This window comes from Vulpes lagopus, chromosome 6 (genome assembly GCF_018345385.1).
Source record: "Vulpes lagopus strain Blue_001 chromosome 6, ASM1834538v1, whole genome shotgun sequence".
Lineage (NCBI taxonomy): Eukaryota > Metazoa > Chordata > Mammalia > Carnivora > Canidae > Vulpes > Vulpes lagopus.
In genome coordinates this window covers 130778934-130791347 of record NC_054829.1, presented here as the reverse complement: position 1 = coordinate 130791347, position 12414 = coordinate 130778934, and the positions used below count along the sequence as shown (strand labels likewise).

Below are 12414 nucleotides of genomic sequence, written 5' to 3'. Positions count from 1 at the left end.
GTTACTATTAATAATACTCTTAGATTTCAGAGGAATGAGAGAAGTTATAAATCTCTTAGGTTATATATAAATATTTACTGGGTGGGTCAGTCCTAGCCTCAAATGCTACTTATGTTGTTGCTTTCTGAGTTTTTGATGAGTGTAGATCTCATCAGTCTTTTCTTACCCCGCGCTTCTCATTAACAGCTATTACAGCTAGGGTGACGCTGCCTGTAGGTTGGTTATAAAGCTGAGCAAGCAGCATAGAGATTCAACTGTTAGTATATCCAGTTTGTGGAAAAAGGTTTATTTTTTATTTTTTTTATTTTTTAAAGGCTTATTTATTTGAGAGACAGAAAGTACTTGAGTAGGGGGTAGGACAGAGGGAGAGGGGAAGCCGACTCCCTATGAACACAGAGCCTGACAGGGGGCTCAGAGCTTGATCCCAGGACCCTGAGATAGTGACCTGAGCCGAAACCAAGAGTCAGTCGCTTAACCAAGTGAGCCACCCAGACGCCCCAGGATGTTTTTTTTTAATGTTAACATTTTTTTGTCTTATAGAGTAGGAAATTCAATGTTAATATTCAGCATATGCTTGCTTATTTTTAATTTATTATACATTTGTTTTTAATATGTTTAAAATTTATTGTGAAATATTTGATGCAAAATGAAGTGTATAAAATATATGTTTAAGAGCAAAAAATAGTACGTATCAATCAGGTTAAAAAATAGAAATTAGTAGTATTTTAGAATATTAAATGTGTCCCCTTTCTTAATAACCCCAGAGATGCCATTATCCTGACTTAATAAATGGTAATATTCCTTTACTTTCCATTATAGTTTTGTCTTTGTATATATTCCTTTTTTTTTGTATATATTCCTAAACAACATGTTGTTTACTTTGAAAAAATGATTAATGTTCCAAGCTGAGTTAGGAAAGGATAGTATTACCACAGTTAGATTACAGTTTCCAGGAAAAGGAGGAGTAGTCTGGCACCAGGTTCACTGAGCTTCAAGAGGTTCTACTCAGGAGATCAGCAAGCAGTGTTATGAGTTAGTTCTTAGAAACGTAGGGCCGCCTTGGTCAGGTTTCAGGCAATAGTATGATCTGGTGTTGAAGGTTTGTTCAGCAGGTATACGTGCAGTCACAGGGGAAGAATGCTGGTTGGTTGGTTTTTGTTTTGTTTTGTTTTGTTTCTAGGCTTTGTGGTCTTCTTCCAGCACTTAAGGGTAGATCAAAGCAGAACACATCTTGGAGGTGAAATGAGTCTTAACTGACCCAGGTAGCAATACAAGGTAGAGTGAATAGATAAAGCAAACCAAACATGAGTGAAAACCAGGAATAGGCTTATCTGGACACTCTGTCCTTAGGAGCAATGCCAGTGGTTATCTTGGTGATGACAGTTTACAATGCTGTCTCCAGAATCATGTTCCTACAATCCAGACTCGTGGCCCTATAAATCTAGTGCATAGCGGGCATCCCGGAATCTCTCTTCACAAGATTCTCTTGAAGATTACTGTCATCTCTCCCATTTTGGATCTCCTGTATTCTCTATCTTGAGTTGTTGTCTTTATTAAAATTTTACTTTTGTTTTGATGAAATATACTCTCCGCTTGCTTCTTGAGAAAGGATGTATGGAAGGTAAATGTTTTGAGATCTTTTGTATCTGAGAAAGTATCTTATTTTCATAAGGTGATTTGACTGGCTGAAGAATTCTAGGTTAGAAATAATGTTCCTTTACAATTTGAAGAAATTGTTTCACTGTCATTTCCTTCTAATATGACTGTTGAGAAGACAGAAGTCTGAGTCCATATTCTTTGCATGTGACCTGTATTTTCTCTCTAGAAACTTTAAAATCTTCCTTTCTGTCCCCAGCGTTGTGATGTTTCACAGTGGCATGCTTCAGTGTAGTTCTCCCTTAACTTTTTATATTAAGTATCTGGTGGGTCCTTTCAAATGGGCAGCTTGTATCTTTCAGCTCTAGGAAATTTTCTGGAATTCTTTTCATTTCTTTCCAACCTTTTTTTCCCCCCCTCCTCTATTTTCTCCTTCTGGAACTCTATTCAGATATTGGACTATTGGACCTCCTGGACTGGTCCTCTAATACTGTTCTGTCTTCTGTCCTGTTTTTCAAAACTTTATCTTTTTTCTCTGATTTCTGGAAGACTGCCTCAATTTTATCTTCCAACCCTCTGTCTTTTTTATTTCAGTCATTGTGTTTTTAACTTCTGGGAACTCTTTCTTTTTAAATATCTTTATTAAATTGTATTCTGTTCTTGTTTTATGGATATAATATCTGTCTGAGGAATATGACTGTGTGTGTGTGTGTGTGTGTGTGTGTGTGTGTATTCTGTGGTAGAGGCTTTTCCTTAGATGGTTAATAATACTTGGCTGTCTGGTCATGATTAAAAGTGGAGGACTAAAAAGCTGATTGAAAATTCTCTTTTTAATGCAGGATCAATGCTAACAAATGTGCCTAATATACCTCAAAGATGCTCTTGTTTTTCCCTCACCAGAAAGTTAATTCTCCAATCTTCTGCTGAGATGAGGGCCAGTTGCCCAGCATCATGGAGGAGGGAACAGGTCTAGGAATTAAAGTGCTTTTCAAACAGCTTTAATGGAACCTTCCTGTTTGAACCCCTCCTTTCTCTACCACCTGCTGCTCCACTTCCAGGAGTAATGGGTACTGCCTTCTGTGGGTTCTCCACTGTAAAGTGTGTCATTTCTCAGCTTCTTTTTGCTGCCAGACTGTGATTTGGCTTTCCCGGGTCTGCTAAACCATTTCATAACACTTACCCATCCACTTTCAATCTTCCAAGATTTTGTTGCTCTTATTTCTTCTCCTTTGTTGCTCTTATCTCTTCTCTTTATGGATTTGTGTTAAAAAGTCTTTTACTTTGTTTTTGTGGGTTTTGTGAGACAGTGCAGTTACATGCATGTTTTTAATTTTGTCATCTTAATTCTGAAGCCCTGCTTATTATGTCTTACCTCCTGAGATTTGAAAAGATGATTAAAGTTCCCTTTTCATCTCGTTTTGGTTTTTACATTCATACTCGTAATACATGAAACTTGTTGTGTAGCCCCCTTGACACTATGTGAACTCAAGTATTTATAAGTAAATCCAGAATTTGTGAATTAAAAGGTTGTTTTCTAAATTTGCTCTTGCAGGAAAGTGAAAAGGTTTCTGAATATCCAGCAGTGATTGTGGAGCCAGTTCCGAGTGCCAGATTAGAGCAGGGCTATGCAGCCCAGGTCCTGGTTTATGATGATGAGACTTACATGATGCAAGATGTGGCCGAGGAACAAGAAGTCGAGACCGAAAATGTGGAAACAGGTAGATGTCTCATAAAATGTTCATTACTTGTGAGTTCTTATTTGATGTGTCCACATTACTATTGCTAAATGAGTAATATACCACAGAACCTCTTTCTGCTTGGAAACTGGTGGCAAATCTTTCATTGAAGGGAATTTTTTATAAAGTTCAACATTACAATTCTTTGAAGTATAACAGGTTTCAAATCATGGACCCTAAGGACAAGTTTATAGGCCCATAATAATAAAATTATCTTTATCATTTTTTTTCTAAGAGTGTATTGACTAGTTACTTATAGAAGTCTTTAGGCTAGTATAGGAGGGTAACTAATTCAAAAACAAACACAGTATTCTCATTCTATAACCAATTAAGAATTTCTTTGAATCAGTATTGGTGGAGCAGCATGATTCCTTTTTTCTTAGATCAGGAGCATCTTTCTAACAGTCTATCAGAGTCTTCTTCCCTTTTTGTCTTCTGAGAAATTTTGGTATTTCAGTCTGTCTGTGGTGAGATAACTATTATGTTTAATTGGAGGTTAATCTATATAATTCTTGGAAACCATTTCATTTTTGCCACTGACCATAAAGAAAATAGAGTATTTTACCAGAAAGACTGTAATGACTATTTTTATAATAATAAACATTAAAATTTATCTTTAGCTCTTAATGGAGAAAAAGAATCCTTATACTTGGTTTATAATTCTAATGAACACCCTTAAGTATGTATGTATGTATGTACGTACGTACGTATGTATTTATGTAGGCTCCATGCCCAGCGTGAAGCCTGACATGGGACTTGAACTCATGACCAGGAGATCAAGACCTGAGCTGAGATTAAGAGTTAACCAACTGAGCCACCCAGTTGCCCCAGCGTTCTTAAGTATTTAGATAAATTTCTATAAATGTAGCAAAGTCTCATGGTTAAAAATTTTGAATATTTGATGTTTTTCTGCTTGTGGAGGCCCAGTAGCACACCCTAAGACTATTAACTTAGTCTAGCTTAATGGCTTAATGCTGCCCTTCCTCCAGTTTCACTTTTATTTTGTTTTTTCTCTCCAGTTTTATTTTTTATTGAGCTAAGGGATTAAAAGTTACCTTGCTGTGCAGAGCAATGATTACAGCAGTGCCTGCAAACCCCATGTGAAGGGATAATCAGTTCATTTTCTCAAAATAGGTAGCTACACACTTTATAGAGACTTTGTGACTGGACTGGAGTGGTACGTGATGGACAGTAGATAATGGAAGTGGCAGGAAGATATATGTATGTTTTTTTGAGGGTTTTGAAGAGTTTTCCAGTCTGAAGCCAGAAGCATCATGGCAGAGATGAATTTTCTTCTTGAGGAAAAAAATTGTGAGAACAGTTAAAAGTGTTATGCAGGATGATATTTTGAAGTAGATTTTGTAACTGATTTTATTATGGAAGTATAACTAGAGTGTAACTAAACAAAACTAGTAGCACAAGAAAAAAAAGCATGATAGTTTAAATTGATTGAAAAAAAAAGAGCCGGTTTGAAATTTCTTGAAAGTGTTTTGTTTGTTTTTTGTTTGTTTGTTTTCAAATTTTATTTATTCATGAGAGACCCACAGAGAGAGGCAGAACACAGGCAGAGGGAGAAGCAGGCTCTGTGTGGGGAGCCTGATGTGGGACTCGATCCCAGGACCCTGGGGTCACGCCCTGGGCTGAAGGCAGATGCTCAACCAATGAGCCACCCAGGCATCCCCTGGAAAATGTTTTGATCAAAAAAATAAAAAAGACTATTATTTTGGTAACAAATGGGAAACTTTTTAAAATATGAAAACTACAATACCAAATTCCCATTAAAAAGTTAAAAAAATTTTAAATTATGGATACTTATCACATTAAAATACCAGAGCAGGGCTGAGCCCCGGTAGCTCAGCAGTTTAGTGCTGCCTTCAGCCCAGGGCGTGATCCAGGATCAAGTCCCATGTTCGGCTCCCTGCGTGGAGCCTGCTTCTCCCTCTGCCTGTGTCTCTGCCTCTCTCTCTCTCTCTCTCTCTCTCTCTCTCTCTCTGTGTCTCTCATGAATGAATAATAAAATCTTAAAAAAAAAAATAAAATAAAATGCCAGAGCAGATCAGCCAAATCTTATTGGTTGTATAAATTGATGATCAGTGCTTCTTTGAATTACTTAGGTAAAAACAATTTCAAATAGGAAGCGAATATCATCTGTTCAAAGGATTTTACTTTCTTAGTTATCTTGAACTCTAAGGGTGATGACAGTCATTTGCTGGGCACAGGTATGAATGATTGTGATATTGAAAAACGGAATATACATCATCTGGCTAAAAAGAACCGTTACTTTTGTGATATTTTAAAAGTGGTTTTTGACTGGTTGGTAATATGTTTTAGATTGGTTTTTCTTCAACACTAAAAGGAAATGTTAGTAAATAACTTACATTATTCTAAAATAGTCTAAAAGTACTTGAGAAGTTTATCTTAAACATTTTTTTAAAAATGTATGTTTGATTTATTATTTCAAAAAATAAAGAATAGTATAGTATAGCTATTCTTGTCTCTCTTTATAGAATAACACTGTGAAACTTAGAATTCATTTACAGCTCTTTTAAAGGCAATGCCAAATTCAGACTGAAATCTGCTGGCTCATACATCTCATAAATGTATAATTAGAACAATTTAAAATACTCCCATTTATTCATCATAAGGCATGCAGAACTTGAGACTACAATATACGGACTTACTTGAAAATACATGTGGCTAATGTAACTTTCTAAGGATTGTTAATATGTATACATTAGAATCAGCAAATCTAAACTTAATTTTTTAATTTAAAGAATAAAATGCATTTTAAAAAAGATTTTATTTTCACATAATCTCTACACCCAGCATGAGGCTTGAATTTAACAATCCCGAGATCAAGAGTCCCATGCTCTAATGACTGAGCCAGCCAGGCACCCCATAAAGAATAAAATGCATTTTTAAACAAGTTAAAATCTGAATAAATATTTTTTCATTCTTCTGATATCTAGAACATATACAGATAAATAAAGCTGTTATGACTTATCCTAATGTATGTTTCCTTTTAGGTAGTTGATTAGGATCAGGTTCATTTCTTGTGGTGCTAGACATTTTTAACCTAAATTCCAGATATGTATAGGCTTTGGAAAAGAAGCTGACTGGGGAGAAAAGGAAAAGGAGTATTTATAAGATGTCTACAGCAGTTTTTATTTGGTGAATTGGTGGAAATGAGATCGTATAGAACAAGATTTCCTTTTGTATATCTAGGAACTACTTCCTGGAATGCTCCTGTATTATAACTTGAATTATATTAGTCTAAAAATGTTCATAATTACACTTACTGACCTGTTATATTCGTTTCCTGCATGTTTACACTGAAGTTTTTCTTCTTTTATTCCTATATACCCATATGTATATGTCTCCAACAGAAATAATGTTCATGATGAAATCCAGGCAGGAGTACTAAAATTATATAGTGATGTACATTTAGCCATCCTAATTATTTTATGTATAAAATGGTTTCTCATTTTGTTAGTTGTAACTGTAGGCTATTTTGCTTCACCTTTTGTATAGACAAAGAAAATGTACATTTTCCTCACAGAGCTTATATGTAATAGTAATCCTCTCAAATTTTATAGGAAAAACCAAACATGTTTGAGACTTTAAAAATAAGCGTATTCATCTATAAATTGCCTTTTTAAAAAATAAAATTGTTTTTTGATGATTACTGGAGATCAATAATCATAAAGTGTCTTTAAGGAATGGTAATGGAGTATGAGTGAAGGGTGGTCTTGACTGGCAGGCTGAAAGTACCTTTGCCAGTGGCTGCAGACCCCACCAGCTCTGGAGGCCTGCTAGATAGACTGAGGTGGTGAGTTGGGGATGGAGAGGAGTCTCTGGGATTCCCTACTAAGATTTGAAGATGTAGCTTTTATGTTCACTCTCAAAAAATTATATATGTGTATATATATATATATATATATATATATATATATATACACACATACACACATATGTATAAAATACATACAAATTTTAAAGGTTATTGACAGATTACCATTTAACAAGTAGTAAGTTTATGCCAATGCAACCAATAGTAGCTAAATGTTGATAGAAATCTTTCAAGGCGGGATCCCTGGGTGGCGCAGTGGTTTAGCACCTGCCTTTGGCCCAGGGCGCGATCCTGGAGACCTGGGATCGAATCCCACGTCGGGCTCCCAGTGCATGGAGCCTGCTTCTCCCTCTGCCTATGTCTCTGCCTCTCTCTCTCTCTCTCTCTCTCTCTCTCTCTCTGTGTGTGACTATCATAAATAAAATAAATAAAAATTTAAAAAAAAAGAAAAAAAAAAGAAATCTTTCAAGGCTTAGCTGAGAAGATTGACCTATTTAGGATCTGTTTCTTCATTTTGCACTTTAACTTACTGTATTTATCCCCTTAAACTTCTACTTTAATTTACAATAATATATCAGTAAATAGTTTGCATTTCTTATGTACGAGGGTACTATCTTCAACATGTTTCTTTCCCTCAAGGGGTTAATAATTTACATATATATAAGTAAATAATATATAATATATATTATATTGAAAATATAAGGCAGTATAGAATCAACTGAGTGCTATTTACGAAGTTAAAGAAATTTTCAGAAGAAAGTTCAATTTACAGAATTAGGGAATGGTTAGAGAAAGTAAAGGAGGACAGATGGTGGGATTTGGATGGGACAAGATAGGAGGTTAGTGAAAGGCAGAGGGAAATATAATTAATAATGGGTGGAATATTAAAGTTTAAGGCATGTTTAGAAGTTACTGAGTAAATGAGACCATGACAGGGAGTTCCACTAAGAGTTGTGACTAAAATACCATTTGAATCCAAGAGTTAGTGATAAGGCATGTAAGAAGGAGAAAGACTTGGACTTGGTTTTGAGTAGAAAGTACTATGTAATTAGTATCTCAGGAGATACAGGATGATTGTAGGGGAAGGGATGAAGCAGGAAGACTAGCTGTCGTAATATGAGTTAAGGGATGACTTGAGTTAAACAAGGTAGAAACCACAGGAACAGAAAGGGCTTATCTAAGTAATACTACTACATAAGATCTAGCAATACTTTTTTTTTTTTTTTTTAGATTTTATTTATTTATTCATGAGAGACATAGGGAGAGAGAGGCAGAGACACAGGCAGAGGAAGAAGCAGGCCCCATGCAGGGAGCCTGATGTGGGACTCAATCCCTGGTCTCCAGGATCAGGCCCTGGGCCAAAGGGGGCGCTAAACCCCTGAGCCACCCGGGCTGCCCAGATCTAGCAATACTTGACATGACAAATTAGGGGGACAGGCACAGTTAGGTAGATATTACTCAGTTTTTTAACCCTACGTGATGGCCATAGTATCTTATAGGGATTTGAGGAAGGCAAGACTGTTTTGGGAACCATATAAGTCTGGTAGTAGTGTTGATTTTGAGTTGAAGCAGAGCTTCTAAGGAGAAATATTTAGGTATTTAAAGGTGCACAAATGTATAGTCAGGGCCCTATCACAAGGGAGATGTCATACTCAAATTAGAAGAATTTAAAAATATTTAATAAATGACTAGTCATAAATATATGAGCAAGTATAGGGTGACCATAAAAAATAGAACTGTAGTTCAGAGGTGGCAGTAGCAGAGTTGTTTCTTCCCATAGGGAGGGAATGATTGCTGGAACCCAGAAGGAGAGAGCCCTGGAGAACGAGGATCACCTTGGGAGAATCTGGAACCTTTGGTCAGGGATACAGCTGGCTTGAGGGTGATGGCACAGAGAGGGAGCCAGGAAATAAGGATCTGATTTTCTTCTCCTTCTTCCCTCTAATCCCCTGCCAAGGCTCTCCACTGACCAAGTGCAATCTAAAGCAATAGGATGTTGAAGTCAGCCTTCTGGGACAGAGAGCAGCATCAAGGGTGGAGAATAGATCTGGAGGGGCAAATAGAAGTTATCTAGTACAACTGAAGCTTAGTAAAGAAAGGTCAAGGAGAGATGGTTTTGGAAATCAGTAATTGATGCCATGGAAATAAATGGAATCCCCAAAAGCAAAGGTATTTGAGAGATTTCTCCAAGGTAAAGATATTTAAATTCTGTGTTTGACTCTCTGTGATCAAGAACAAAGGACACACGATTAAGGAAGTAACCTTAGGGAATGTTTACATTTTGAGGAACATGCAGAAGAGCCAAGAATAGTCAGATACGATAGAAAGTCCTATTCCGGAGGTTAATATTTTTTTCTTTTAAAGCCTTTTTAAGTGGTTGTCTTTAGAAGGAAAGGGAAGAATATTGATGGTTAGTCTTGGTTTCAGATTCCTACGTTATTACTTACCTGTCAGTGTTTAACTTTTTTGACTCTGTTTCAGTCATAAAATAGTAATTCAAGATTGTGAGGACTATATAAAATAAATATACAAAGCACAGTGCTTGTGATGTAGTAAGTGCTCCATAAGTATTTCCTTAACTTCATTAGGACCTTTGCTTATGTCTTCAAATATGGAGAAGGTCTTTTATACATTAAAACAGAACATTTGTTTACTTCTCTGTTTTATTTTTCTTTTTCCTTTCACTTCACTTTTTTTAAAAAAAAACAAATGCTCTCTACCTTCAGTCTGTGCTTTTTCCTTGTTATTCCTTCCTTAAGTTACTGTGCTTTGGCACCTACATTTATCATTCTTCTGAAGCTCCCTATTAGATTTCAAAAGCCACTCCTCTGCCAAGATCAGTCACCCACAGAATCATCCAGAAGTAGATCCTTCTTAATCTGGCCTTCTTATCTACTGAAACATTGTATTCTAGGTTTCCTTATTACCCCTTGCATGGACTGTGCTATTTATGCTTCTGAGCTTTTGTGCAAGTATAGTTTTCTATCAATACTGTGATTAGGTATTATCCATTTCTTCAAGGCCCAGCTACATGAAGCTTTCCACAGTGGTTATGGCCTACATTAAGGATGTTCTTTCCTGATCTTGTGTTAGACCATTTGGACTAAAGCACTTGATCATTTACTTTCTTATACTGTTCTTGTGTGTATACCTACTCCTTTTGTTTTCAAAGTGGATATATAAGTCTCTTGAAGACAGAGACCATATATTTAAATTTTGTTGAATATAGTATATAGTGTTTAACACATAGCTCTTAGGAAATAAAGATTGAAATAAATTGATTTTTGCCTCAGTATTGCAGATAACTGAGAACCATCTATATAAAATCTTAAATATATTTTCTTTTTTGAAAAGGTTTATATGCTAAACCTTGAATACTTCAGTGTTATTTAAAATATAAAAAGGTAGTCATCCAAAAACATAAATATGACCATCCAAAATATATCAGAGCCATAATGTCATATTAGATTAACTTCATCTGAAGGTCACAACAGGTTTTAATCATTCATTCTTATACCTAAATTTGATTTTTTTCTTATAATAAAATCAATACATGCTCATTGGAGAAATTGGGAAGTATTAAAAAGAAAAACAGTGAAAATCACTCATAATCTTACCAGCAAGGGAACAGTACCAGCAAGTACTGCTTTTTATATTTCCTGCTGGTCTTTTAAAAATGTATATTTTAAGCAAAATTAACATCATGTTCTGTAATACAAGTAGATTTATTAATCTTTACAAAAGACATGGCTGAAAGCAGTCTGGTAGCCTCTTACTTCTCTTTTCTGATCCTTAGGACCAGGACTTTGGTTTTTAACCAGGTAGCAAAACATAAAAATTTGGTGTTAATAGTTAAATAATTCAAGAAAACTTTTTTGTGATCAACAAAATTGTGTTTAGAGACTAGTTGAAAAGGTAGACAAATGATAAGAATTTTTACATAATTCAACAAGAAAGAACTGCTTTTTTTTTTTTAAAGTAAATGAAAGCTTAGCTTTTTAAAGTGCAGTTTTAAAAAATAAAACGAGATTTCTGTCTTGAAAAATAAGTTCAGGAGCCAAATTTCTTTCTTGAAAAATCTCAAGATTAATTTGACTTCATGATGAGCTGTGATAACTTTTGTATTTGTTATACCATCAGAAATCCTCCCTGTGGCACAAAAGGACTCTTTTAATTAGAACATATTGTTGCCACAGGGAGGTAGAAGATCGACATGAAAAACTGGGGATCTGAAAAGGAGCCCCTATCCTAGGATTACCTGAAGGTGAAACAGATTGAGCCAGAAGGAAGACAATGCTGGTAGGTTGGTTTTTCATTTACTAAGAATGTTTACAATTTTACATTTAATTACAATTATTTCAACTACTTCTACCATATTTTTGTTTAAAGGGTGACAATGATTCCTCCTTAAGGAGAGAAAAATAATACAACAGTATCTTTCCTCCTTAATAATTTGTTATCTTTGCTAACCCCTGCCATGTTCCTAATATTTGTTTCTTTTTATAGATTAAGCTCTAGGGCTATTTCATGCCTCCACTTCCTTGGAAGCTACTACTGACTGAACATCTTCAAGTCTTTTTTTTTTTTCATTTCTGTTATTTCTGCTTCTTAAATCTAACTTATCCTGCATTTTTATTTAAAGAAGCATTTTCTTTCAATTATCTACTTTTTGAGTTTAGCCTAGTCACTAGTTTTCTAAAAAGGTAAAACATGAATCTTAAGTTTATTTAGTTTTGATTCTAGAACTGTTTGAATTATAATTGTACTGTGATTTAGACCAGTTAGAAAGCATTATTAGAGAAAAGTTTAAAATATTTTAATAACTGTGTTTCATTTAGCCAAGATACAATCTATTGTAAGATACATTTTTAGATCAATAAAAGAAGTAAATGCTGTCAATTATAAATTTTAGGATACCATCAGTTGTAAGACACATCTTGATTTCAGAGGTGTTAAAATGTGAAAAAAAAGTACATCTTAGAATTAATGAAATACGGTATCATGCAATTAGGAATATTCCTGAAAATCCCTATTTACTGGGAATCGGACATTACGAGTATCAAGTTTATAAAAAATGGAGGTGAGTTGTGTTTGTGGAAGCTCGAATATGCTGAGTACAAGGTCACTAAATTCTTTACTTGTCTTTTAATAGAGGGTGTTTAAGTGAAAAATCATTTAACCATAGTGTTTAAAAGTATACAAAGTAGCTATAAGGTATTAAATTATGAAGAG

General features: G+C 35.0%; 1 protein-coding gene across 8 annotated transcripts in view; it reads left to right on the top strand.

The window, feature by feature from the left end:
• ELF2 (E74 like ETS transcription factor 2) overlaps positions 1-12414 on the top strand; it is a 95649-nt gene that overhangs the window by 43965 nt on the left and 39270 nt on the right. For 7 of the 8 annotated variants that reach the window (XM_041758741.1, XM_041758736.1, XM_041758743.1 and 4 more), the window contains one exon: positions 3149-3314. In XM_041758741.1, coding sequence (XP_041614675.1) covers positions 3149-3314 — 166 coding nt within the window. Of the gene's footprint in view, positions 1-3148; positions 3315-11378; positions 11482-12414 lie in introns of those variants that run through there. The other variant, XM_041758750.1, reaches the window with a different exon arrangement.